At 45.1% G+C, this 27,989-nt stretch overlaps 2 protein-coding genes across 2 annotated transcripts in view; both read left to right on the plus strand.

Annotated features, from left to right (window-relative positions):
• Positions 1-10,665, plus strand: part of LOC147708074 (uncharacterized) — a 38,285-nt gene extending 27,620 nt beyond the window's left edge. The window contains exons 2-3 of the mRNA XM_086925103.1: positions 8,926-9,337; positions 9,646-10,665. Coding sequence (XP_086781229.1) covers positions 8,926-9,337; positions 9,646-10,517 — 1,284 coding nt within the window. The 3' untranslated portion in view covers positions 10,518-10,665. The remainder of the gene's footprint in view (positions 1-8,925; positions 9,338-9,645) is intronic.
• Positions 1-27,989, plus strand: part of LOC147708073 (potassium/sodium hyperpolarization-activated cyclic nucleotide-gated channel 1-like) — a 2,256,393-nt gene that overhangs the window by 774,244 nt on the left and 1,454,160 nt on the right. The gene's annotated exons all lie outside the window — the stretch shown is intronic.

Consider the following 27,989-nt stretch of genomic DNA (forward strand, 5'->3'; position numbering starts at 1 on the left):
GAGGTGCTGCCACAATGCCCGGAGGAGGTCCAGGCTAAACTCGGCCAAGCCCTTGCGGAAGGCCGAGATGCAGCACGCTTTTCTATCCGGTGTGGGCTGGATACCACAGACTCACTGGGCAGGGCGATGGCAACGACAGTGGCGGTTCGACGCCGCGCCTGGTTGAGGTCCGCCAACTTCTCGGCCGATGGCCAGGCCACACTCCTGGACATGCCTTTTGATGGCCGTCGCCTCTTCGGCGACAAGGCAGACCATGCGCTGGAACATTTCAAGGACTCCAGGGCTACGGCCAAGTTCTTGGGCCTTACGGCCGCACGCCAGCAATCGGGTGCCTTTCGCTCCTTTCGTGGCCACGGAAGGGGCACCCCCACACGTACTACCAGCCACGCGCCGCAGAATGTCCAACAGCGCGGTGGCGGACGTGGAAACCGCCGTGGCGGCGGTCGGGGACCACGGCGAGGCCAATCCACACCTCCCTCAGCAGCACCTGCCTCAAAACATTACTAGTCCAAGTTTTCAGGCCCATGTGACGCCTGTGGGAGGCAGGGTTCGCCATCACCTCTCCCACTGGCGCACAGTCACTTCGGACAGGTGGGTGCTGCAGATTGTCCGAAGGTGCTACTCCCTCCCCTTTGAGGCATCCCCTCCATCCATGACACCGCAATGCCACCGCAATGCCACCGCGTGTTGGGGGATCACTTGCAACTTCTGCAAGAGGAAGTCATGGCCCTCTTGGCCAAGAGGGCCATCGAGCGCGTTCCTGGGCCAGAAGTAGGGTGTGGATGTTACTCCCACTACTTTCTGGTGCCCAAGAAGGGCAAAGGGGGCCTACGCCCGATCTTGGACCTGTGGAACGTCAACGGCTTCCTCCGGAAGGAGAAGTTCAAGATGCTGACTTTGGCTCAGGTCCTGGCTGCCCTGGACCCGGAAGACTGGATGGTAGCGTTGGACCTGCAGGACGCTTATTTCCACATCCCCGTCCTGCCGGCCCACCGGCGTTACCTGCGGTTCACGGTAGGCCAAGAGCACTTTCAGTTTACCGTGCTCCCCTTCGGCCTTACCAGTGCCCCATGGGTGTTCACGAAGGTGATGGCGGTGGTCGCAGCTCATCTGCGCAGGCAGGGGGTGTCAGTCTTCCCCTACCTCGACGACTGGTTGTTGAAGGCGGGCTCGCCCCAGGTAGTCGTCACCCACCTCCAGACTACAGCCGACCTCCTGCACTTGCTGGGGTTCTCCATCAATGTGCCGAAGTCACACCTGTGCCCCTCTCAGAAGCTCCTCTTCATCGGAGCGGTTCTCGACTCGGCGCAGTTTCGGGTTTACCCACCCGAACAGCGGGTTCGGGATGTTCAGGCTCTGATTCCCATCTTCCAGCCGTTATCCAGAGTCTCGGTCAGGTTGGTGCTGCGGCTTCTGGGGCTGATGGCCTCCTGCATTCTTCTGGTGCATCACGCCAGGTGGCGGATGTGGGCTCTGCAGTGGGACCTGAAGTTTCAGTGGGCCCAGCATCAGGGCAACCTGTCCGATCATGTCTTGATCTCGGAGGGTACTGCGAAACAACTGCAGTGGTGGCTCACGGACCGCGACTGGGTCAGTGGCAGATCCCTCTCCCTACCCCACTCGGAGCACGTAGTTGTGACGGACGCGTCCCTCCAGGGCTGGGGGGGCCATATGGGAGAGGCGGAGATCAGAGGCCTCTGGTCTCCGGCGGAGTCCCGGCTCCATATCAACATGTTGGAGCTGCGGGCGATTCGTCTAGCACTGAAGGGATTCCTCCCCTCTGTTCGGGGGAGTGTAGTGCAAGTGTTCACCGACAACACCACCGCCATGTGGTACTGCAATAAACAAGGCGGAGTGGGGTCATGGACCCTATGCCTGGAGGCTCTGCGCCTATGGCAATGGCTGGAACGTCAGGGCGTGACCCTGGTGGTTCAACACCTTGCAGGCTCTCTGAATGCCAGGGCAGACAAACTCAGCCGTCGTTGCATGATGGATCACGAATGGCGTCTGAACTCGGACGTGGCGCAAGGTGTCTTTCAGCAATGGGGAGAGCCTTGGTTAGATCTATTCGCCACAGAAGAGAACGCGCAATGTCATCAGTTCTGCGCGTTGGAATTTCCAAGGCGGCACTCGCTCGGAGACGCTTTTCGTCGCGAGTGGAGTTGCGGTCTGTTGTACGCCTTTCCGCCTATACCACTTCTGCCCAAAGTGCTGAAGAAGATCAGGCCCGACCGGGCCCAAGTTATCCTTGTGGCTCCGGACTGGGCACGAAGATACTGGTATCCCGAGCTACTCAGCATGTCAGTCGATCCCCCGATTCGTCTGCCTCTTCGGGAGGACCTTCTGTCGCAGCAGCAGGGGACAGTGCTGCACCCGAACCTGTCCAGTCTCCACCTACAAGCTTGGAGATTGAGAGGCGACAGTTGAGGCCATTTGACTTGCCTCCTGAAGTCTGTGATATCATTCTGGCAGCCAGGCGTCCCTCCACGAAGTCGGTATACGCCTGCAGGTGGAGCAGATTTGTGGCATGGTGCACAGCAAAGGCTGTGGATCCTCACTCTGCACCCCTTTCGGAAGTGCTGCTCTTTCTTCTTTCCCTTGCCCAGCAGGGCTCTGCTCTGGGCACTCTTAAAGGGTACCTTTCTGCTCTTTCCGCCTTCTTAAGGCTCCCTGATCAGCCTTCTTTATTCAAGTCCCCCATTGTAAATAGATTTCTGAAGGGCATCACACACATGTTCCCTCCTTTTCCCTTTGTGATGCCCCAGTGGGGCTTGAATCTTGTTCTCACTTAACTGATGTGTGCTCCCTTTGAGCCGCTCCATAACTGTCCTCTCCGTCTTCTCACTTTGAAGACTGCTTTCCCGGTCGCCATCACCTCTGCCAGGAGGGTGAGTGAGCTCCAGGCTCTTTCTTCTACTCCACCTTTCCTATCTGTTCATCCTGACAAGGTGGTGTTGCGTACATGACCTTCCTTTCTGCCCAAGGTTGTCACGGCCTCCCACATCGGGCAGTCCATTACTTTGCCCACCTTCTTTCCGCCTCCGCATCCCTCGAAAGAAGAAGAGAGGCGCCACCGTCTGATCCAAAACGTGCGCTCTCCTATTACCTAGATCGCACACGCCAATTCCGGGTGGATGGCCAACTCTTTGTTGGTTACGTGGGCGTGAAGAAGGGAAAGGCGGTACACAAGAGGACCATTTCGCGGTGGATCATCTTGTGTATTCAGGCATGTTACTCCATGGCGAAAAAGGAGCCCCCTGCTGGATTGCGGGCTCATTCCACTCGTGCCACGGCAACAACAACTGCCCTGGGCCGAGGAGTCCCCTTACAGGACATTTGCCTGGCAGCGACGTGGGCCTCACTGCACACGTTCGCAAGACACTACTGCCTGGACAGTCAAGTCCGGAGGGATGGCTTCTTTGGCCGTTCCGTCCTCCAGGACTTTCTGGTGTGATATTGGTTCGCAGACCCACCACCGGGGTTGGTATTGCTGGGGTATCTATTCTAAGGTAAGGAATGTATCACTAACGTGTCTCTTTCAGATGCACAAGTTACTACTTGTGTAACGATATATCTGTAAGAGACATTAGTTAGTGATAGATTCCTTACCGACCCACCCATCCTCCCCGTTCTGCGAACCGATATCTAGGGTTAAGGTCATCCCCTTTCAGGGCCCTAGTTTCATGGCACCAGTGTTGGTTCTATCATGGCTCTGCGTATCTGGCGCGGAAAAGCTGTGTATCAGAACTGACGTCAGCGAGCATGGGCGGCATCTAAGTACTCCGACGACGTCATTCCGGCGCTCACGACGCCGACGACGGACGAGGAGCCGCAGACGACGCCTACCGACGCGCAGGGGTATTGCTACGCAAAAAATTTCCGGATCCAGTCTGACGCCTGGGGATATTCTAAGGTAAGGAATCTATCACTAACTAATGTCTCTTACAGATATATTGTTACACAAGTAGTAACTTGTGCAATATGTGACATCATCAGAAGTGGATTGCGGGTGCGCGAAATATAGCTAGTACAACTAACTACATAGGAGCAATTTCAATGGTTTTGTATGAGTGAAATGTCCAGCTAACTCTAACACCCCTAAAACTTATAGTTTTTTGAGTGAATTTTAAAGGTTTTTTAAATGCTAATTCCTAACTATATAAGGCCTGAAACCTATGTTTTTTTCAGTGAATATATATATGTATATATATGGAGATATATATGTGGGGCACATATATGATTGTGTTTCTGGGGTCCCCGCGCATGGGCGGGAATATTCTAGTGCTTATGACTTTGATGAGGATACCCCTGGAAGAGAACTAGGATTACAGGTAAGTAACTAATCCTTACCAGCAGGTTTATAGACAAGGGGTTGGTGTTGGCCAAGAGGGAAATCACCATGCACTGGAAGGCGATAGGACCCCGAGCTTAGTTAGATGGAAGAGAGATTTTATAAAGTGAGCAGAATGTGATGGGATAGTGCGCCTACAACTAGCAAAGAGAGCGGGGAGTGAAAGAGCACTTGAAGCAGCTAGAGCTTGGGAACACTTGGGGGGATTATTAAAGGATCCGGAGTATGTAAGTGGGGATGATACAGAACCTGGAACCCGGGTACGGAATAGACCCCTTATGGCACGTGGAGGTGAATGCCTGTTCACATTCGACAAGGATTAGGTGAGTGAGACCAGAGTGAAAGTCTGCAAAAACCTGTATTAAATGAGAATTGGAGACCGCCGACTGCATACTTTTACTAGTTATTGTTAAACTTAAAGAAATGCTGGACGTGGCATGCCTGGAGGGAGGGGGGAAGGGAGTAGTTAGAAAAAGGTTAGATTTATTAGGTTAAGCAATGGGACTTTCCATGAAACACACTGAGCCATGGGAGATGCATTCTTGGCCCGTGACCGTAAAATATCAAGGATACAATGAAGATGGACCATGGAAAGATGCTTAAGGATAGATACACAAATGTATGGGAATTGTTTGGGAGGGGGGTACCTAGTCCGTGTTTTATGCAAAGTGATTGTTTTGATTTATAAACCTAATAAAGTTTGTTTAAAATAAAAAAAGTAATTAGTTCGTGTTTCCAATGGATCCTGACAGAGGTCACGGTGCCCGTTTTGTAAACGATGGGGAGTGTTCTGCTTCCCCTGCTCTGAGACTTCACTCATGTTGTAGCGTGCCCTTTATCACTGGCATGGCGCTAAATAATATGCTTGTGTACATTTGTGATTTTAAGCAAAATGCTACTACCACCACCACGACCTAGCTAACAGTAATAATAATGAACAAGGAAGGTGTGCATGGCAGCCTGACTTGCAGATGGTGACTTGCAAGCCTTAGTGGAATCATGGCTTTTCTTTGGGAATTGTTTTAATGCGAGGTTTTAAACCTTGGTGTGAAATATTGTCGAACATGGCTATAATAGCCCAGGTTTCTCACTGTCTGTGTGAATTTAAAAGGTGGTAGAAAGAGAGGCCAAGCAGATTGCCAGACATTTGACACTTTAAAAGGCTGCTTGTTTTAGCAGGGTATACTGGCAATTAAGTATTCTTCGGTGTGAACTTTTGACTTTGCTTCAGCTTGTTACCCAAGAGCGAAGAACACGTGACAACATTTTCTATTTGATGATAAATCTACGCACCACTGTCTCAGCTGGTTATTTCTGCCAGTGCTGTCTTTGGCTGCACTGCGTCTGCTACGTGTGCGTAGAACAGCATGGGCATTGGAGAAACATGCCAGATGTGGTTATTCCTTTAGCGAGCCCCTCGTGACGGCTCCAAAGATAGCTTCGTTGCTGTAGTATCGGTCTCACTACTGCTGGCAGGAAAACAGATAGAAAGCACGTAGTATGCTCGAATGCAGCCCCTGAGATTTTGCATATTAAAACAAGCCTTCTCCACCATAGTTCGGTGTCTCCAAAAGTACATCTCGCCTTGTTTCTGGCTATTTTGTCCGACACAAGGTCACGTAAGCATCAAGGAACCCTCTCACCCTGGGGTGGCAGTACATGCAGGCAATGCCATTCTGAAAGTAAAAGCGGGTGCCGTCCTAAAAAATTAAGCTGGGCGCCCGGGTGGAAAAGAATGTTTGAAAGAAAAGCATTGGTCAATGCAAGAAAATATGCTACAGCCAATAGAACTGCAGGAAAAGTAAGTGACCCACACAGGAATCAATGAAAAGCCAGGAAAGAGTGGGGGTCGGATGTAAAGTCTTTTTATGCATACCTAAAAAACATGTCCAACCCCACTTAAAAGTAAGCCCTAACCCAGCAAATATCCTACCCCAAAAAATAAATGATAGCGGAGATCAAAAATTGCAAAAAATCCTAATTACAAAAATTCAAGTAAAGGAGCAGGAGCCACAGTGGGGGAGGCAGCAGTAACACAATGGTGGCATTGAGAGGAGATGGGAGGAAGAATGCTATGTTTGAATGAGAGCAGCTAGAGCACTGAAGCTTATTACAGACATTTAGTAACAGAAAGGACACCAGAAAAAAATTGTTCCCCAAAGAATGGATAAAGAACCATAGCGGAGTGAGACAGTGCTATGTCCCTGCTCTGTTGGAGGAACAGAAGAGAGAAAGGAAGGACAAAGAGGCAGGACTGACCACTAGCAAGCAAGGATTTTTAAAGGACACTAACAAAGACAAATGAAAAGCGGTGGCAAGAAAGGGGATGGACTAGAAGTACACAGAAAGATTGTAGCAGGTCTCGAAGAGACAGTGCATACACTGTCTAGCTTGACCTAAAATCTACTACACCACTTATTTTGAAGATTCCTAAATGCAACTAAGTGTTGAATCATTTCTTCACTTGCTAACAGTAAGAAACAGATTCAATTTAAAGCTCTTCTGACAGTTCACCCTATTCTAAAGGATTTGGCCTAAAGATCTTTTTGATTGGATTCTAATCATAGGCCCTCGAGAATACTTTGATCTTCTAATGCCTTCCAGTACCTATTCGTAGGTTTAGTCGTTCCACCTCAAGGGGATGACCCTTCACGGTTATGGCAGCACATGAGTGTTATTCCCTACCTGTTCAATTCCGTCACAATAGCAATTAGTGCTTTGTTTAAAACATGGCTATTCACTATGGCTTAACGGGAATTGGAGATTGGATTTATGTGCCTTTAGACTAGTGCCAGGTCACTCCTTGGGGTAGCTGTTGCACTTTACAAAACCCTGCATTCATTCATTTTGCCAGTGTGCGCCATGTTAAGGACAAACATGTCTGATCTGTTTTTTCTGTATGTGTTCCCAACATGAGCTCCTCATTGTAATGCGTGGAGTGCTTATGTCACACCACCCACAGCAGTAATCGGGAGCATGTGCTGCCTGCAACATATATATATATGCATGGCTCCTGAGTCCCACCTGGTCCAGGGAGGCCAGTTCAAGTCGCGTTTCCCCGAGTGCCCAGTGCTTGTAGTTTTGAGAAATATGTCTGATTACAAACAGAAAACCAAAACTGAGAACTTCCCACAAAGCATAAATAGTCCAACTCCCCCACCCTATACTTCTGTCCCTGAAGCATGCATCAACCTCAATCAACCTGATAATGTGTAACCTTTTACAACAAAAAGGACAGACAAAAAATCGGAGGTAGACTCGCTGCAACCCTGTAATGCAGGATTACTTAAACAGTCATGTCAATGCTGCAGGCAAAGCAATCATCATACTGGGGGCCGTGTCTCAGGAGACTGTAGAAGTACAACACACTGTTTCTCCAGGCTTCAGGAATTGTTGGTAAGCTTCTTTCCTGGTCCAATTCTACAGAATCACTTGCATGCTCTTTGCATACTCTTTGCTTGTATTGTCCTGTGACACCCTCTCTAGCAGCCTTTTGGCAATTTTTTGATTGTGTTTGCCATACCCTTGAGGACCTCACTGACCTCCGAGCAATTGAAGTGTTGCTGGACTGATCCCCACTCCTTTTAGGAGCCTTTCGTTCTGCCACCAAGTCCCACCCCTCCTTTGGTATTGAAGAATACAAATTTGACATGAGTTTGACTGGGAACATCAAGGCATAAGTCATGCTGTGAACTTTTTTTTCACCTCAGAAAAAGAGCAACACTGCTGCTGCACTACCTGTGTAGTCTGGAAAGAGCACAACCTTTCTGTTTTTGTAGAGTTCAATATGGGCTACTTGGGCAGCTCTGAAAATACCATCCCTATCATTGTAGTTGAGAAGACCAGCTGTGATGGGCTCGGGTGGGGACCAGGACTTCCTTAATATGGCCTGCTCAACAATGAAGCACTTAAAGAGATTGTCTTTCAGCACCCATGTCCACAACCAAGTGGCAGGAAGACCTCCATGGAATGGCCCTCTGCGGGACATTAACTATTCTACTATTGTTACGCTTCACCTTCCCTTTGCATCTTCAGTCCAGGTGCCTGGAGATGGCCGATAGCCTGTCTGGAGTAGCCCTCATTTTCTGGATTTGATCCTGCTCCACGTATAGACTTGGCATTGCTTCTTTGTCTCATTCTGTTGTATTACAGAGGTCTTGCTGCAGCAGCGTTATGTCCATACAAATGTCCCCAATTTTTCTTTAAAGAACAGATCTAGGGGCTGATGTATCAAGAGTGTGGTTTGCGAATCTGTATTTGTGATTTTTTGCGAATCGCAAAAGCAGATTCGCAAAACGCGATGTATGTAGGTTTTTGTGATTTTTTTGCGATTTTTTAAAAATCGCAAAATAATCTCAGAATTATTAACGATTTCTTAAATTGCGAAATTCGCAAATTAAGAAATCGCAAAAACGGGAATCTGCCAATGCTGGAACAGGGTGATGACATCACAGTCAGGAAGTGGGATCAATTACCTCCACCTGCTTGCCTGAGCCAGACCCAGTGGCAGTTGGAAGACTGTTTGGGAGCTGAGCAGACCTGTTTTCCTTGTCATGGAGTCTCAAACCCCACAGGAGGGAATGTCAGGGGACAAAATGAAGAGGGAGCACAAGTTCTCAGAAAAAGAAGAGGAATTATTGATAAAGGAGATTGCCTGCAGCCATGATCTGCTTTTTGGAAAACAAGCACTGAAAGTGCCAGAGGCTCGTAAAAAGAAAATATGGCTGGACATACAGCAGAAGGTGAATTCGGTTGGTGTAACAACACGTACCATTGAAGAGTTGTGCAAAAGGTGGTATGATATGCGCCTACGGTCCAAGGAAAGAGTTGCAGCACGACTGAAGGAGTCCAGCAAGACAGGAGGTGGAACATCTACTGCTGAACAGCCTTCTCCAAATGAGGAGCTTGTGGAGGCCGCTCTCTTGCCTGAGAGTGTGAGTGGTGTGGCGCAGATTGACAGCTCTGACCCTTCCCAAACAGCACAAGGTAAGATGCATGTTTGTGTGTTACTGTAGATGTGGGATATGCATGTCCTTGAAATTAGTACAGGTACACATTTGTAAGATTCTTAAGACTAGGTACACAGATTCACATACAGTGAGCAATGCATTATGGGAGTTGTAGTTAGCCTTTTACATGTAAAACTGCAAATGAAAGAAATAGGTACACTTTGTGCACTTGAAAATAATGATGAAATGCACTATCAATGGTTTATGTTTTAAAGTACAAATTCTTCATTAAGCTAATAAAGTACTCCATACACCAAACTCAAATGTCTCAATCTCCATCCACAGCACAGGAAAGAAATTCCAGGGATGAAAGTGATGGCAATCAATCACCCCAGCAAGATACTTTTGTTGCTGAAGACAGTAGCAATGATGACACTGTGTCCACTCCAATTGCAAGGCAAAAGCGCAGACATGTGGCCCCTCTCCCTCCTTTTGAAGATGATGTTATTGAAGAAGGGGGTGTGAGTGAGTGTGTTCAGGAAACAGTTGTCCCTCAAGTACCTGAAGAGCAAACACATCCACAAAGAAGGTCACGAGTATATACTTTGGAAAGATCTAGGAGCAGCAGAAGTGGACATGAGGATGATCCTACTGTCTTTGCATTGCTAGAGCAAAACATGCTAAATGTACAGCGCCAACAACATAAGGCCCTACGTTCCATCAACAGGCAGCTGTGCAAATTAAATAGGAATCATGAAAGCATGGGAGATGGGATGAGAGCAATGTCTTCATCAATGGATAGACTGTGTTTGGCTATTGAACGTAGTGAGGAGTCACGCACCAGGGCAGCTCACCTTGCCCATGCCAGGATGCATGGCTACACCAAAGCCATAAACAGATTGTGTAGTGTCACATCAAATTTTACAAGGCGTAGTATTACTATGCAGAGAGAGGTCAGTGACTGTACAAAGAGCATTGCCATAGGCCTGGACAAGGTGACATCTGCTGTTGAACTGCTCCAGACAGCAAACTCAGGCGCAAGGGAGTTATTTGAAGCAGCAGACAGTGAGGGAACCTCCAGTAGGAGTAGCAATAACCCCACTCCTACATCACATCTAACACAGCGTAGGAGTGGAAGGAATGCCGGACATTCATCTGCCATGGGGAGCTTTGAATCTGTGGAGCGCTCTGCTCAATGCCGCAAGCACAAGAAATGACATTTTGTGGATTCCAATTATGTACAAACTCATTTTCCTATTATTTGTAACTCATAATAATGTAACTGTGCCTGTGCATTAACAGCACATGTTGCCCTACATTAGTAGCATCAATGTTTTGAAATTAAAAACATTCACTTCAGAAGCCAATACATGTTTTGGAATTCTTTGTGTTACCTAAAAGTAATTGCACGTTATCTCAGTACGTCCCTGACGGCCAGCAGCAGCTCCTACTCCTGCAGTAGCTCTTCTAGGTGGAGGTATGTTATCATCATCAGATGTGTCTGAGTCACTCACTTCAATTTCAGTCCCCTGTCAGTCAGTCATAAAACTTTTATTCGGTTACAATTTAACATAACCATAAAAAGTACATACTCTGGTTTAATGACTACTTTCTGGATGCATCTTAATTAATAAAAACACAATTCATTATATACATTTGTTTTTAAAAAGATTAAAAAAGAAGTTCATTTTACAAATAAGTACATTTGAAACAGTAAACTGTGCCATGAGTTACACTACACAATATTTTTGGGCATAATTCTATTGTATTCGTTACAGGATTGACATTATATCCGAGGTCCATAAACAACAATAGACATTAGGGGTATAATTTTAGCGCAGGTAACTAAACCCCACAAACACTGCGCCGAGTATTAAGACATTGTTTTAAGAAACCGGCTACACATTTTGCGTTATGTACAGAGTCCAAGGACTGTAGTGCCAAATAAGCGGGCCGGCACGTTCTCAAACCCATTGTGTGCTATAGGCAAGATCCAGCGCTTACGCAGAATCAAGTAATATCTGCAAAACAGTATTATATGAATTGTTGACTGGTCCGAAGTCTCATCACAGGGACATTTCGTTATGTGACCAGTCATGCTGCTTCGGATATGTGACTAGGTGGTGAAATGTATTAAATCTGAACCTAGTCAATAAATACTTATCATAAGTACTTAAGTAAAAGTTTAAATATGGCTGGACCCCCAGGGAAGTATGAAGACTTAAAATATGTGCGTTTGAGGATTTGTTTATTTCCTGTGTCAATCGAAGTTCCCTAAGGTGGGAGAGACAAAGTTTTTTCAAATCTTTCCTAGAAATGTCCGTCAGAACAGATGGATCCCAGAAGTATACAATACGATCCAGATCGCCTAGGAAATTCTTTACGTACTGGAGCAATGGTATTTTATGCCAATTAGCTAAGGCCAAACAGTCTGTTAAGAGTGAGCAGGTTAAGTGGCACTGCGTTTTGGTCCAAACACAGTGCCACAAAAGGATCGGCTGGATCCTGATGTTATCGATCAGATAATCGATTCCCAGCTCAATGTGGCAACCATACGTGGGGGCGCTTTGGGGTATGGCCAGCAGATATTTTATGAACCCATTCTCTACTATTTGAAGGGCTTCAACTGGTGCGTACCCCCAGACCCCTGCGCCGTAGGTGGCTATGCTATGGCATTTAGCGTAGTAGATTTTTAATAATTCTGCTGCAGCAGGCTTGCCCAATTTCCTTGAAAAGGAAACTAGGGCTGACGTTGCTCTCTGAAAGAGCAATTTTTTACTAACTAAACCTTGCTTCCAGCTTAATTTGTCATCCACTAGGATTCCTAGGTATGGATACATATTAGTTCTTTCCAACCTAACATTATCGATGACTATTGGTTTGGTTTTCTTCGCCTTAGGCCCAATATGCATTACCAAAGTTTTGTTTTTGTTTACTTTTAAGCCCAGAAAAGATATAAATTTGCAGTACTTATTTACTTGAGATTGAAGTTGATTGAGAGTTCTTGCTAATATGACAGAATCATCTGCATATAGTAATGCATAGATAGGGTGATGGTTAATAGATGGAAGGTCCTGGCTCCCTTCAAGCATGGCCACTTCTAGGCCGTTTGTATACAGATTAAATAAGAAGGGAGCCAGGACACAGCCCTGTCTGACCCCCTGTTAACAATGAAGGATGGTGATAATTCTCCATTCACTCTGTATCTGACGAAAGCAGAGGCGTCAGAGTAGAGTTCGTGGAGAAAATTGATGAGGGGGGGGGTCGACTCCTAGCTTGCCGAGTATGGACCAAAGCTTTGAATGGATGACACAATCAAAAGCTGCGCTAAGGTCGACGTACACTAGGTATAGGTTAGCCCCTTTGGCTCCTGCATATTTGCCAATCAAGAGGGCTAGATTTAGAGCCTGCTCCACAGTGCCAAAGCCCTCCTGGAAACCATATTGCAGGTCGGTCATGATGTTATTCGTGGTTGCCCATTCCTGGAGACGCTCCATGATTAACCGACCCGCAACTTTACCCAAGGAATCCAGGAGGGAAATTGGCCTGTAGCAGGCTGGGTTATTACGCTCACCCTTCTTAAAGATGGGAAGGAGAATTGAGGTGGACCAAGAATCTATTAGGCCTAAATTTGTGACAGCAGTCATAACCTGTGTGATAAGAGGTGTCCAAAGATCAGGACAGTATGCAAAGATGTCCAGAGGAACCCCGTCCGGGCCTGGTGCCTTGCCAGTCTTAGAAGAGGATAGTGTTTTAATGACCTCCTCATGGCTAAACACTAGGTCTATAGGATAGATCTGGTTTGTATTTCCATTTTCAACCTCCCTACCTTCAGTGGTGGTCTGTGTAAGTAGACCACCAAATATTTTGGAGAAGTGTGCTACCCACTCTTCGACCGACACTGCCACATCAAGATGGCGGGCAGTGGCGGAATCAACCAAAAAGGGTGATTTAACCGTACGCCAAAACAGGTAGCTGTCTTTTGTTAGACAACTCTCCTGAAGTTGGGCCCACAGTTTTTTCTTAATTTCTTTCCTGCGATTGTATAGAGCTAAATTATAACCCTTTCTGAGTGTTTTGATTTCGTCATGGTCTCTAACAGGCTTGTGTAGAGCTAATTTTAAATTATTCAGGGCTTTACGACAATCTAAATGAAACCAGCCATTAGTTTTTGGTTTCTTGGACTTTTGGTTGCTAGTCAGCTCTTCCCGTATTATTCTGACAATTTCCAGAAAACTGTCGATAATCAATTTAGGAGAAGAGTCTGGTGCCAAACAAGTATTCAACCAAGGTAGGGCTCTGCTTATAACTTTTTTCGAAATTTCTGCTGGATTGATTTTAGCCCATTTTACTGAAAACCCATTTGTTTTGTCCATAGTCAATGATTGTTGGTTCAATAGACTCTATTCAAAGACAATGGTCTCAGACAATTATTTCTACTCAAACAATGATCACTTTCTCTTAGTCATGGGGCATGTCCAATGAATCAGCCCAAGTACATTCAATGATAATATGTATACAATCAAATCAAAAAAGCAACAGCAATAATTATAAATCCAGGGCAATTTTAATTCATTGCAATCGTAGCTATCTCAGTGTACAGAAGAAGAAATTTGGTTGCCCAAACTAGAGTATGTGCAAGAAACTGAATATAGCGTGTTAGAATAGAGAGATATAAAAAGAGCATAGAATGAAGAGTACTTCAAATTTGGATACATGAACAATACATTTACACAATGAACAATTTACAGATGGCCTGGCGTGTAATATTTTCAAAACAATTTCTTATGGAGACAATGCTTCCAAAATTATATTGCATGTAAAAGTGTATAACAACATCCAGGACAAAGATTCTATGGCGTCGACGTTTCGACTTGTCTTGGAGGCCTTATGGAAAATTAAACCTTGGCCAGCGAGTCTTCATCAGGACTAATAATATGGGCATCCAGAAGAGTAGCAAAGGCCCTGAAACAGATTAAATATATGTATAAGGCTGTTGCATAGCCAAAATGAAAGTATAAGCTATAAATTAGATTTTGGCTTACCTAATCAGTGTAGGTGACAGGGGAGGGGTGATGTTTTCAATCTCACACCCAGAGATAGGGAATTACTACCTAAAATTATAACAAAAATGGTCAATGGACCAATCCTACAGTGATTATAATTCATTCATAGCACCTCCTGAATACAAAAATTACCTTATTCACAAGGTGGGTCTAGGTTGTAAGTATTGGTCCAATCATGCAAGCAATAAATCTCTGCTTCCTCAAATTTCATGGAAATTAGTCAGGTCCTATTTACAAGAGGAGGGAGAGGGGCTCATGAAGAACGAATCTTAAAAACATGCAGTCATCCTTTTTATGTAAGCAAGGATATTAGATTTGGTCTTACCCATTCTAGCTTCCAAACGGCCCCTTCAATCGGCCGGTATGAGGGTAAAAACGAAGTCAATGGGAATGGTGTGCAACCGCCCGTCGGTACACGCTGCTAGTCGATTACCTAAGTGGCCAATGGGAATCAGGTCAGTTGCAGCCTCTAGCAAGATCAGATTAGTAAAAATCAAAGCGGTTGAAGACCGCACTCACCAGTTGAATAATCAGTCCCCCAGAGCAGCTCGGCGTCTAGTTCCGAGTGAGCCTGGCGTCCGTCATAGAAAGAGAAGACGGACTGTGTACAGATGACGGACTGAATCCACTGGCATGCCGGGACTGCAAGTCTTAAGTCTATTCAGTTCCGTGTTTACGGGGGTGTGTACTAAACTCAAGCGTACACTACGTAGTGAAGGACAGCCCATTTCGATGCACAGCTGCATCATTAATTAAGGGATATATTATTACCCCTAATGTGTCGGCTATTTTGGGTTGGGACCGCCGATCATTGTAATCATATTGCAATATATGAGAGCATGGTCCGTTTAGAATTCAAACTATTGGACATATATACATTTTTAAAGCTGAATGTGAGAATAATATACAATTTCATATAAATCAGTACAATTTTTCAAACATTTTGAGTTCTGGTACAATTTAACAATTTGCCCTGTAGGTAACCCTCAACAGTAAAATTTATATTCTTCCAACTGATACATAGTAATACAGTGCATGATATACAAGTTCGCACATGGTTAAATTTATTGCATCAAGCTGGTATTGCTCATGGTGTCTAGTTAAGCACCACTCAATTATCCTGGTAAACTAAACCTTCATGAAATACTTAGTAATGCAGCGTCCACCACTCAAATCTGCAGATTAGATCAACACATGTTGGAAATTATTGCACCAGACTGGTATTGCTTGTGATGTCTGATTAGGCCATACTCGCCATGATAGACTCCATTGGCACTTAGTAAGTGAGGAACTTGGGGGAGCACCCCCTCAACTGCATGCATTTCGCAAGGCAATGAATGTGAGGGACCATTTGGTTCGATCTCTCTTACCCATGAAGCAAGTGGTGGGACAGACTACTCTTTGGGACTTGCCCCCTGTTAAGGGTCACACGAAGTGTGGATCGTGTCGTGCATGTCCCTTAACTAAAGAATGCACCACATTCAGTCACAACAACAAAACGCACATTCTAAAACAACACAGCAACTGCAATACTGTAGGGGTTATTTATGCGATCATATGCCCTTGTGGATTCTTATATGTAGGACAAACTACCCAAAGAGTGAAATGCAGAATCCTCCAGCATTGCAGTCGCATTAGATGCAAAACACCAGGGGCACCACTGGTTGACCATTTCACCACTTTTGGCCATGATTGTAACAGCCTCAGGTGATGGGTAATTGAGAAGGTTACAGCGCATGCACGTGGTGGTGATTTTGGAAATACACTCAGTTTAAGAGAATGTAAATGGATATACTCACTTAACACCGTGAACCAGGGACTTAACGAACAGGAGGAAATAAATAGGCAGGTGGCTCTCCTGAAGGTTTAGTCTATCATGGCGAGTATGGCTTAATCAGACATCACAAGCAATACCAGTCTGGTGCAATAATTTCTAACATGTGTTGATCTAATCTGCAGATTTGAGTAGTGGACGCTGCATTACTATGTATTTCATGAAGGTTTAGTTTACCAGGATAATTGAGTAGTGCTTAACTAGACACCATGAGCAATACCAGCTTGATGCAATAAATTTAACCATGTGCGAACTTGTATATCATGCACTGTATTACTATGTATCAGTTGGAAGGATATAAATTTTACTGCCGAGGGTTACCTACAGGGCAAATTGTTAAATTGTACCAGAACTCAAAATGTTTGAAAAATTGTACTGATTTATATGAAATTGTATATTATTCTCACATTCGGCTTTAAAAATTGTATATATGTCCAATAGTTTGAATTCTAAACGGACCATGCTCTCATATATTGGAATATGATTACAATGATCGGCGGTCCCAACCCAAAATGGCCGACACATTAGGGGTAATAATATATCCCTTAATTAATAATGCAGCTGTGCATCGAAATAGGCTGTCCTTCACTACGTAGTGTACGCTTGAGTTTAGTACACACCCCCGTAAACACGGAACTGAATAGACTTAAGTCTTGCAGTCCCGGCATGCCAGTGGATTCAGTCCGTCATCTGTACACAGTCCGTCTTCTCTTTCTATGACGGACGCCAGGCTCACTCGGAACTAGACGCCAAGCTGCTCTGGGGGACTGATTATTCAACTGGTGAGTGCGGTCTTCAACCGCTTTGATTTTTACTAATCTGATCTTGCTAGAGGCTGCAACTGACCCGATTCCCATTGGCCACTTAGGTAATTGATTAGCAGCGTGTACCGACGGGCGGTTGCACACCATTCCCATTGACTTCGTTTTTACCCTCATACCGGCCGATTGAAGGGGCCGTTTGGAAGCTAGAATGGGTAAGACCAAATCTAATATCCTTGCTTACATAAAAAGGATGGCTGCATGTTTTTAAGATTCGTTCTTCATGAGCCCCTCTCCCTCCACTTGTAAATAGGACCTGACTAATTTCCATGAAAATTGAGGAAGCAGAGATTTATTGCCTGCATGATTGGACCAATACTTACAACCTAGACCCACCTTCTGAATAAGGTAATTTTTGTATTCAGGAGGTGCTATGAATGAATTATAATCACTGTAGGATTGGTCCATTGACCATTTTTGTTATAATTTTAGGTAGTAATTCCCTATCTCTGGGTGTGAGATTGAAAACATCACCCCTCCCCTGTCACCTACACTGATTAGGTAAGCCAAAATCTAATTTATAGCTAATACTTTCATTTTGGCTATGCAACAGCCTTATACATATATTTAATCTGTTTCAGGGCCTTTGCTACTCTTCTGGCTGCCCATATTATTAGTCCTGATGAAGACTCGCTGGCCAAGGTTTAATTTTCCATAAGGCCTCCAAGACGAGTCGAAACGTCGACGCCATAGAATCTTTGTCCTGGATGTTGTTATGCACATTTGCGTGCAATATAATTTTGGAAGCATTGTCTCCATAAGAAATTGTTTTGAAAATATTACACGCCAGGCCATCTGTAAATTGTTCATTGTGTAAATTTATTGTTCGTGTATCCAAATTTGAAGTACTCTTCATTCTATGCTCTTTTTACATCTCTCTATTCTAACACGCTATATTCAGTTTCTTGCACATACTCTAGTTTGGGCAACCAAATTTCTTCTTCTGTACACTGAGATAGCTACGATTGCAATGAATTAAAATTGCCCTGGATTTATAATTATTGCTGTTGCTTTTTTGATTTGATTGTATACATATTATCATTGAATGTACTTGGGCTGATTCATTGGACATGCCCCATGACTAAGAGAAAGTGATCATTGTTTGAGTAGAAATAATTGTCTGAGACCATTGTCTTTGAATAGCATTTATTACCCGGGTCTCCTTGACGTTCTGGGTCACCCCATTGTCTTAATGGTTCAATAGACTCAGCTTATCAGGTTGAGAAAAAACATTCCATAATATTAATGAAATGCTATTAGGAAAATGATCACTACTAGAGTCAGAACCTGTGGTAAAATTAGACAGTTGGCCCTTTAAACTTTGGGAACAAAGTATGTAGTTAATTACACTTGACAAGCCCCTCCCGTGAAACGTTGGCTTAAAATCAACAGGCGGTTCGACTAATTCGTTTGCAAAGTCCATTTCTAAAGAGAATAAACAATCATTCAAACAATTACCTTCCTTTGTATGGTGATAATGTGTAAGTGGAGAGCCATTTATATCCGTAAGGCCACAATTACCGTTCTTACAGTTAGTACATAATGACATGTTGAAGTCCCCTCCCCATATCAGATAGGATGTCTTAGTATTAGGCTTGGTCCGCAGTTCGTTCAAGAGACATGTTATTTCGGTTAAAGTATTTACACAGTCTGCCTGAGAAAGATTGTTATAGAAGTTAACAAAAATGATCGTCACACATTTTTTGAATGTAACCCTTAAAATTTGGTAGTTCTCGTGACACTTTATGATATTTGCTTCCATCGATGGGAGATTATTTGCTACTTAAAGAGCAAGTCCACCCTTAGATCTGCCTGAGATACTAGGGCTGGCAGGAACATAGTAGGTTTTAAAGCCTAGTAAATGTACAGGTGCAGTGGACCATGTCTCCTGTAAGCATAATATCTGGTGAGGTTTAACTGTGTCTAACCAAGTCGGGAGGTTGGTTTTCGTGCGAAGACCAGCTACGTTCCAATATAAAACAGAGAGAGTTAAGTAGGGATTTGGCGTGACATTAGTTTCAGGTTTCAGTGTGCCTTGTGGTATATCCTCTAAGTTGACAGAAGTAGCTTGAGTGTGGATAGTCTCCTCAAAAGGCCCTAGATGTAGTGAGCTGGAGATTTCAACCTCCCCCATATCTGTTAATAGCTTGGTTTCAGTGGTAACAGTTGTAACGGGCCATAATTGGTCAGTACTGATGCCTGTTAACCCAAGCTTTGGCATTGTTACCAGGGGAATATCCCTATTAATCGGTACTGTATTAATTGGAACTGTGGAATCAGCCCAACTGGGTTTCCGGCCATGATATAAAGGATGTAAATGGGCCAGCCTGTCTTGTGGGGTACTTGGTGATGGTCAGTCGACCACTTCTAGGCAGTCAAACCTGTTGGAAACTGGTACGCCTCTCCAATCTACATTGAATGGCCTGCCTCTGACTCTGTTACCTGACCAATCTACCCACTCCCTTCTCCTGTCCCATTGCCCTGCTTGGGACCAGCCCCCACCTTGACCTCCGTAACCTGGCCAATATGCCCAGTCCCTTCTTCTGTCCCAGTTCCCTACTTGGGTCCAGTCCCCACCTTGATCTTCATTGTAGCAATGTGCTGGGGGGTAGAAAAAAGCAAGTCTTTTGGTGTCAATTCCGTCGTTCTTAACAGTCGGGCCCATGAACAAATGTGATCAACTGTGCGGGGATCGTCAAAGTTAACTATAACACAATCCCCCGGTATATTTTTCAACTCCTTGCCTATCCAGGGGACTCTGCGAACAGTTGAGATTCTACTCGCACAATGTGGGGGCAATGGTCTGTTTATGTTGAGCCAGTGCTGTACCTTGTGTTTAAGGGACCAGCTAGGTTCCATCGTATTGGGACTCAACTCTGGAACCCCCATCATTATCACTACAAAGGGGCTACAATCCGGTGGTAGATGTATTGGTAGCGCAGTTCTCCCCCTATTCCTATCGTTGGCAAGTTGTATCCCTGCTGGTTTAGCTGGGGCAACCTTCTGCTAGTCAAGTGTGACAGCGGTTTTTTGGACCGAAGGGGCTTTTTTCGCGTCCACTGGGGCAGATTTCGTCTTTACATTGGTGGCCTGAACGGTGGCTTTAGTTATTGGAGTACCTACTGGGCAAATATTCTTAATCGAGTTTTGGACCCCTGTTGTGGCCCCCTCTACTCCCTTGGGGATATTTGCACGCACCTTAGAGGCGTTTACGGGTGCCTGCAAATCAGCCAATTTCTTATCTAGATTTGAAAGGGACATTGCTATAGGCTGTATATAGGATTTTATAAGTTCACCTAATCTGATTAAAAGTTGATTGTTTAACCCACAGATCTTACACCCACCCTCCGGGCTGTCAGTATCCATAGAATTTTCTGCGTTGAACGAGGAAGTTACAATTTCTATGTGATTAGTCTGTGACTCTTCCTGCCTTAAAAAATCTTGGCCCTGGGCCTGTGGACTGGGTAAATCGGTAATGTAGTATGAGCTTTCCCTTTTACTTTTGTTTTTGTTGGCCTTTTTTTCTTGGGTATAGCACCCTCCCTTTTGCCCCTGGAAGTTTCCAAGGCAGGACTTACCCGCCTCGGGGTAACAAAAAGTTCAGGGGTTTTGTCCAGCGGTTGACTAAGTTGTGAGTCTGTTAGGGCCAGGGAGGCCGACAAGTCGACCGTATTTGGGACTGTGTGGATGTCAGCAAGTGTTTCAACTATGGGATTATTTACCCGCGGGTTATTGGGTGTCCTTACTGACGCTAATAATCCAAGTGAGGAGCGCTTAGCTGCAGCCAGATCTAATGAGACCCTACGGTCCAACAAAAGTATGCCTTGGTCTATGGCATCGTTGGCTCTGTTGATAAACTGGTCTATTGGGCCAATCACTGGTGCAGCAACCTGAGCAGCTTTATTCCTCATACCTCTCGTCGTCATGATAGCTGGAAATAGGTGGTACTCAGAAGGATAGTTGACAACCTGCTAGGGCTTAGCAAGACGTTATAAACAATGTTAGATATGTGTGGTCCATATAAGCAGAGTATATGTTTTAGTTCAAATATAAGAGGGATGGCCCAGTCCAGTCTTACCCGGTCTTTAGCGGGCTTAAACGGGCCCGCCCTTGGCCTGGGCTTCGCCCGGCGTCCTGCGAAGCGGGCCTCTGGGCCGCTTTTGTGCACCTCCTGGTGCGGGCGCGTCGTCAGCGGTGCGCGCAGCCGCAAAGCCTGCCGGGAGTTGTGGTCCCGGAGCGGCGGCACGAAGAATGGTACAGCTGACTCTTGGCCGGTGGCGGAGTGGGTTCTGCTTTCTCGTTTTGGCCCCAATGACTCTCGGCGGTGGCGGCGTCCCAGTGCTGCTTTCAGGTAAGTGGCACCCTCTCCGCCGGCCTCTGCGCCGCTTTTGTGCACCTCCTGGTGCGGGCGCGTCGTCAGCGGTGCACGCCGCCGCAAAGCCTGCCGGGAGTTGTGGTCCCGGAGCGGCGGCGCGAAGAATGGTACAGCTGACTCTCGGCCGGTGGCGGCGTGGGTTCTGCTTTCTCGTTTTGGCCCCCAATGACTCTCGGCGGCGGCGGCGGCCCAGTGCTTCTTTCAGGTAAGTGGCACCCTCTCCGCCGGCCTCTGCACCGCTTTTGTGCACCTCCTGGTGCGGGCACGTCATCAGCGGTGCGCGCCGCCGCAAAGCCTGCCGGGAGTTGTGGTCCCGGAGCGGCGGCGCGAAGAATGGTACAGCTGACTCTCGGCCGGTGGCGGCGTGGGTTCTGCTTTCTCGTTTTGGCCCCCAATGACTCTCGGCGGTGGTGGCGTCCCAGTGCTGCTTTCAGGTAAGTCCCCTGTCTCATAGCCATGTTATGTAGCATAGCACAGCTACTTACAATTTTACAGCATGTGGCAGGATTGTATTGTAAAGCACCACCACTTTTGTGTATGCAACGAAAACGACTTTAAAATTCCAAATATCCGTTCAATGACAGCACAGGTTGACCAGTGTACCCTGTTATACCTTCTTTCATGTACATTTGAGGAATTCAAATATGGCGTCAGAATGAAATCACGCACAGCATAGGCACTGTCACCTGCATGATGAGAAAAAAAGAATGAGTGTGTGTGTGACATAAAAGATTAATTGTTGTGAGAAAGACTGTAAAATTGTGGTACACTTACCTAGTAGATATCCCTCTCCAAACTGTCCAGCACTCAAACGTCTATGTAGTCCACTATGCCGAAAGATAAAGGAATCATGAGTGCTCCCTGGGTACTTTGCCACAATATCAGTGATAGTGTACTTTGCATTGCACACCATTTGAATGTTCAGAGAATGATAACTCTTCCTATTTCTGTACACATATTCTGTGGCTGCTGGTGGAGTGATGGCAATATGGGTGCCATCTATACAACCAATCACATGTGGAAAACGTGCAATTTGAAAAAAATCTAGTTTAGTCTCTTGTATTGCTTGTTGGGTGTTGGAGAAGTAGATGTGATGTTGTAGCCTACTCATCATTGCATCCAGAAAGACATTAAAAAAACGTGACAGGGTACTCTGAGACACCCCTCCAACTTCTGCAATGACCCTTTGAAAAGAACCAGGAGCCAAATGGTGCAGACATTACAATACCTGCACATGAGTAGGAATTGATTGTGTCCTGCTTGTTTGATGTTCCAAAAAAGGTTTCAATTCAGCAATGAGGTCCAAAATGGTTTGTGGTTCAAGTCTGTATTTTTCAAAGATGTCCTCTTCTGTCTGTTGGAACAAAGTGATGCGCAGTCTGAAGATTCTCTCCTGTCTCTGTCTCCTCTGTGCAAGGGCTTGGATACGCAGCCTCCTAGCTATCAGGTAAAGTCCTGCCATTTTGAAAGGTCAAATTGCATTGTGGGTTCCTTTTTATACTTTCAAAATGATTTCCACCTGCATGTAGTTGGTGGTAATTGCGATTTCTTAATTTGGGAATTTCATGTTTTTGCAATTTGCGATTTTTTAATACATCTCTTTGCGATTTCTTATTTTGCGATTTCTCGATTACGAAATTCGCAAACGCTAAACCATGCAACATAAGAAATCGCATATCCGCAGAATATGTACTTTTGCAAATTAAGTAATTGCTAAAATAGCGATTTCTTATTTTGCGATGCAAATTCTTACATACATCTCAGATTCCTATTTTTTAGTCGCAAACGCTGTTTTGTTGCGATTCGCAGCATTTGCGACTAAAAAACTGCTTGATACATCAGCCCCCTAGTGTCTTTGAGGGCCTGCACTATTGCATGTATTGTGGTGGAAGTGACCCTCCGGCCTTGCTGTTGAGCCCCCAGTGCCTCCGCACACCGTACTGCCCTGGTAAATCTTTCCATTTTACCTGATTTGTCTTTCACCAATAATAACACTACATATGAGCAGTGAGATCGCTGTCAAAGTCCACTAATATTCCAAATTTTGTTGTGGTGCTTATACATTGCTGCATGGCAGCTCAGTTGGGGGGGAGGGAGAGAGAGTCCCAGAAGCTAATCCACTTGACCCTATGCCCCACACCACCAAATTGTCCCAATCTGTAACTCTTCAGGTACCGGTGGGTGCCCCAATTACCACAATCCTAAGTTTGTGATTGGGGGCTGGATGCAAAAAGATGGGCAGGGCACCACAAGTGCAAGCCATGTAGAGGGGAAGGAAAAAATGATGCCACCTGCCAGGCCGGCTAATGTCTCACATCAGGCTTGCTATTCATGGGAATCCCAGGATGCTGCAGTGCCTGGCTCTAGGACATTCTGCCTCATCGTAGTCCAGTTCAGGGCAAAGGAGGCAGCGAAGATACAGCCCCATGGCTGCTGCACCACCCCACTTGTCCGGTCACCTCTTCTTTGCCATACCCAAGAATCAGTCAGGCCCTCCACCAGAAACAGGTAAGCCTGCTGATCTAGGTTCCATGGATGGGAAATCGACCTTCCATCGCCTATGGGATACTTCCCTCTGACACTGTGGCCCATACATCAAGCAGCTGAGTCATCAGGAGGGCTACTCCGGTCAATTTTCATACCAGAACTGCCACCTCTTTACAGCGCCACCATCTTAGAAGGCCCACTCTTCAGCCAGTCTCCCTGTGTCAGCTCTGCCACAGTCTCTGGCTCTTTTTTGACTCAGACAGCAGGCAGGGGCCATGCATAAGCTACTGCGCCCCTTTGTAGAGTCTGAGCAAGGTATTTATTTGCTGGAAGATGATGGAAATTCTAAATTAAGGGTCTACCATCTTGGCTGCCAGGCCACGACCATCTGAAATTAAAGTATTTTCCTGTCCTGGATAAGTTGAGATACCCTACTACTTCTTCTGGACCCCTCTCAGTATATGACTCCATTATTTATGTTACTTTTATTGTTATGCAGTAGAGGCGCCGTCAAACATTTTGTTCATCAGAAAACTGATTCATCGCTAAAAAACATGATTTGCTTATCATAGGAGAAGTCATAATTCTACTTTCTGTGTCATGTATACAACGTTTTGAAAGAAAAAAGAGAAATATAGAAAAGTCTTCCATTTTTACCAGACATTATATCCAAGGTCCTCAGTACCTTTTAGGGAATTCCAAATTTGTTTAGGTCCAAAGGCAGAATGATACTTAAAAATATTGGGGAAATTAACACCTTCATTTGATTTTGATTGCTTAAGTTTGTCCAGAGAAATTCTTGCTTATCTCCCATTCCATAAAAATGTGAAAAGTAGACCATCTAGTTCATTAAAAAAACTGACGTTTTTAGGTAGTCTAAGAGGCAACACTGATAAAAAATAGTAACAGGAAGTATCTTCATTTTAGGAGTGTCTAACATACCTCACCAAAAAAATTAAAGTTGATCTTTTCATCATCAATGAATTAACTATAAGTTTAATTTTCCCTAAATTAAATTTCCACTTAATATAGATGGAGCTTAGATAGCATATGCCTAAATATTTAATTTCAACAGCATTCCACATTAATCCAAATTCCTTAAGTAGATATTTACAACACAACTTATTAAGTACAGAACTTGTCATTTATCAGTATTCAATTTATAATCATACATCTCAGAAAACTCCTCTAACTTACTTAAAAAGACTGGTAAACTAAAATGTGATTCAGAAATATAATTATCATTAAGCAGAACATGTTACTTCTCTGTCAACTAGTTCGAACTCCGAAATAAAAGAGAAGTATCTCAATCTTATAAAAGGAGACCCAAGGCAAATAAAAAAAACAAGGTGATATTCTAGTTTGTTTCCTCTCTTTAACACCAATTTAAAAAGTAGATGTAATAGGGGAACAATATTATAATATGACTTATTTCAGATGTTCTGGCCCAAATCATTGCCATTGCGGATCTTTCAACATGAACTCCAAGCTTAATCTCTAAAAAGCCTTTTCTTTTTTTCTATGTGAATGCTACCATTGTTGTTTTACAACGGAAGTCCACATGTATAACATTTAAAACATTTCTAGAATTATTTTGACTAAAGGTCCCTTAACACATTCTGACTGTTTTTGACCTATAACTTCAGGTATAAATTTGTAAATGCATGAGAAGTATCCTTCAGACCCCCAGTTTTTAACTACTGGATGTCAGAAAGGTGAAAGCCTTTAGAACTGCAGCAAAGCACCAGGTTCAAGTGCCCATTTATTCAGGCCCTCAACCCAAGCCCAGATTTGCACATTCCTAACATGCAGAGACATCTCAGACAAAATCTCTTTGACTAGTGAATGACTGGCACTGCTAACTCTGTTCCTCTCTTATAAGCATTTAGTGCTTGTGATTCTTTTCAGGAATGAGTAACTTAAATCTCAAGAAGAGCCCTGCCCACAGGCCTCCATGTACTAATTACTGACTTTGGGGTATGGGAAAACATCTTCAGCCTTCAGAAGAGGCTGCACCTGTTTGCCTGGGATGGACAGAGCTAACAGGATATGTATACATATGGAAGTCTGAGGCAGACATCAACTTTTCTGGTCTAAGGAGTGTAACACTTTTTGAGAGGAAAAGTCATTGGATGACTTATTCACATTTGTAATACATGCAATGTATCAAAGTGAATGTCAGTGAAGATTTCACACTGAAGTCTGTAGTTTCTTAGACTTTAGACTCACCCCCATTTTAACATGAGTAGTTGAGTAGTCCACAATCATGGATCTGAGCTATGACTATATCCATATTTTGTTGCCTGGCACCATCCATTATTCCTAGTCTATTAGGTTTGTGTGTGTGTGTGTGTGTCTGCAGCGTAGAAATGTAATAGCTCTGTTCTTGGGACTTCAGCTGTCATTCCCCTTGAAAACCCATACAGTATGTTTTTAAGTTCTTCCTGTTCACTGAGCAGCTCTGAAGATACATCTACTGACCTGAACTACTCCAAAAAATTCCCGATTTTTGTGACCTAAATGTTAACCTGTTCTTGGGCTTCCACTTTGGTACCCGCAAGATACATTCTCTTCCAGGGGATCCTCATCAATACTCATAAGCATTAGAATATTCCCGCCCATGCGCGGGACCCCGGAAACACTATATTATATGTGGCCCACATATATATACTCATATATATACCTATATTACCTACTGGCGGTAGCCAGTAGGTATATATAGTTAGGACCAAGTTTCCATAGGAAATCACCAACATTCTATTGGGAATAACTTTGGCACTGGTTGATGAATCTTCGCAAATTTCTCAAAGAAGATGGCTCGCTCCGCTCCTCTCCTTCCCTGAAAGTTTGGGGGGGATTAGTCAAGTGGGGGCTGAGAAAAAAGGGGGGTCCCAAAACGTGTTTTCCCCATGTTAATTTCCATAGGACCTTTAGACACGGCTACAGCTTGAACCACTGAAGGGAATTACACCAAACTTGTCAAAATGGTAGTGTCTGGTACGTAGATCACGCTTTTGGTTAAATAGTGTAAATCCCTCCAGTAGTTCCTGAGAAAATTAAAAGAGAATCAAATTATATATCTATAAGCGCGCAACGTGCGCGCACCCCGCAATTTTTCGGAATTTGTTTTGGGGGGGGGGGGGGCTTGGGGGGCTTCTCTCTTTTATTTTCATCTGTTTTATTTTAATTTCGAGGGTGCCCACCCCTCGTTTTACCCCCAAGATCACCGCCGCGGCCTGAGCCGCCTCAAGATGGCCGCCGCCTGGTTGTGGGCAGGGCCGGGACAACGTGGTTTCCGCTTCCCCCTGCCTGTGGGAAGCCTTTCATGTGCCCGCCGGTCTCCAGTGCCGAGGGTCTCCCGTGCCGAGGGGAAGGTGTGTCAAAAGAGGCGGCGCTAATCACTTAATTACTCGTCACGGCACGTGCATCTGCAAAACGGAGCAAGGGCACCAAAGCGTGCGGAAAAGTGAAGCTAACCATCAGAATGTCAAACAAGTTAGGAACACATTTTGTGAGGGGTGCGAGACCAGACGGTTTATAGCTAAACAACTTAAACTGCAAACGTGCCTCGTTTTAATACAAAATACAGGTTTTTATACAACCGTCTCCCAGTGTATTGCGATTTAAACGTTAGAAAACCGGGAGCGCGCGCGTAGCAAAAAAGTCTGGCAATATAAACCGCTGCTTCACACGTGGAAATCGCAAGAACTTACATGCGGTGATCTTGGCGGGAGATACAAGCAGCTGTTCGGATACAGCTAAGATGACAGGCTAACCAAGCGCCACACGGAAACAATAATCAGAACTGATCTGAACACCTCTGCCAGGAGGAAGCGGCACAGATGTTCCCACTGTCCTGGCTGCCTGCCTGGGGGGGTGCTGTGACACAGCCAGTGATGAAATCCTACTTCATGGACGCTGCAGCCGCAACAGCACCTGCCTTCAGCTGGCACAGCAGTAAGAGCTGGCAAGCATAAACTTATCAGGCAGCATTTCTGACGCATTCTCAGCATGTGTGTGTTTGTGAGTGTGTGTCAGCTGTGTGTCAGCTGTGTGTTGTGCGTGCGGCACTGGGCTTGCGTTTCGGTATCACTGTGTTTTTATGT

This window comes from Lissotriton vulgaris, chromosome 6 (assembly GCF_964263255.1).
Source record: "Lissotriton vulgaris chromosome 6, aLisVul1.2, whole genome shotgun sequence".
In the NCBI taxonomy this organism is placed as follows: Eukaryota; Metazoa; Chordata; class Amphibia; order Caudata; family Salamandridae; genus Lissotriton; species Lissotriton vulgaris.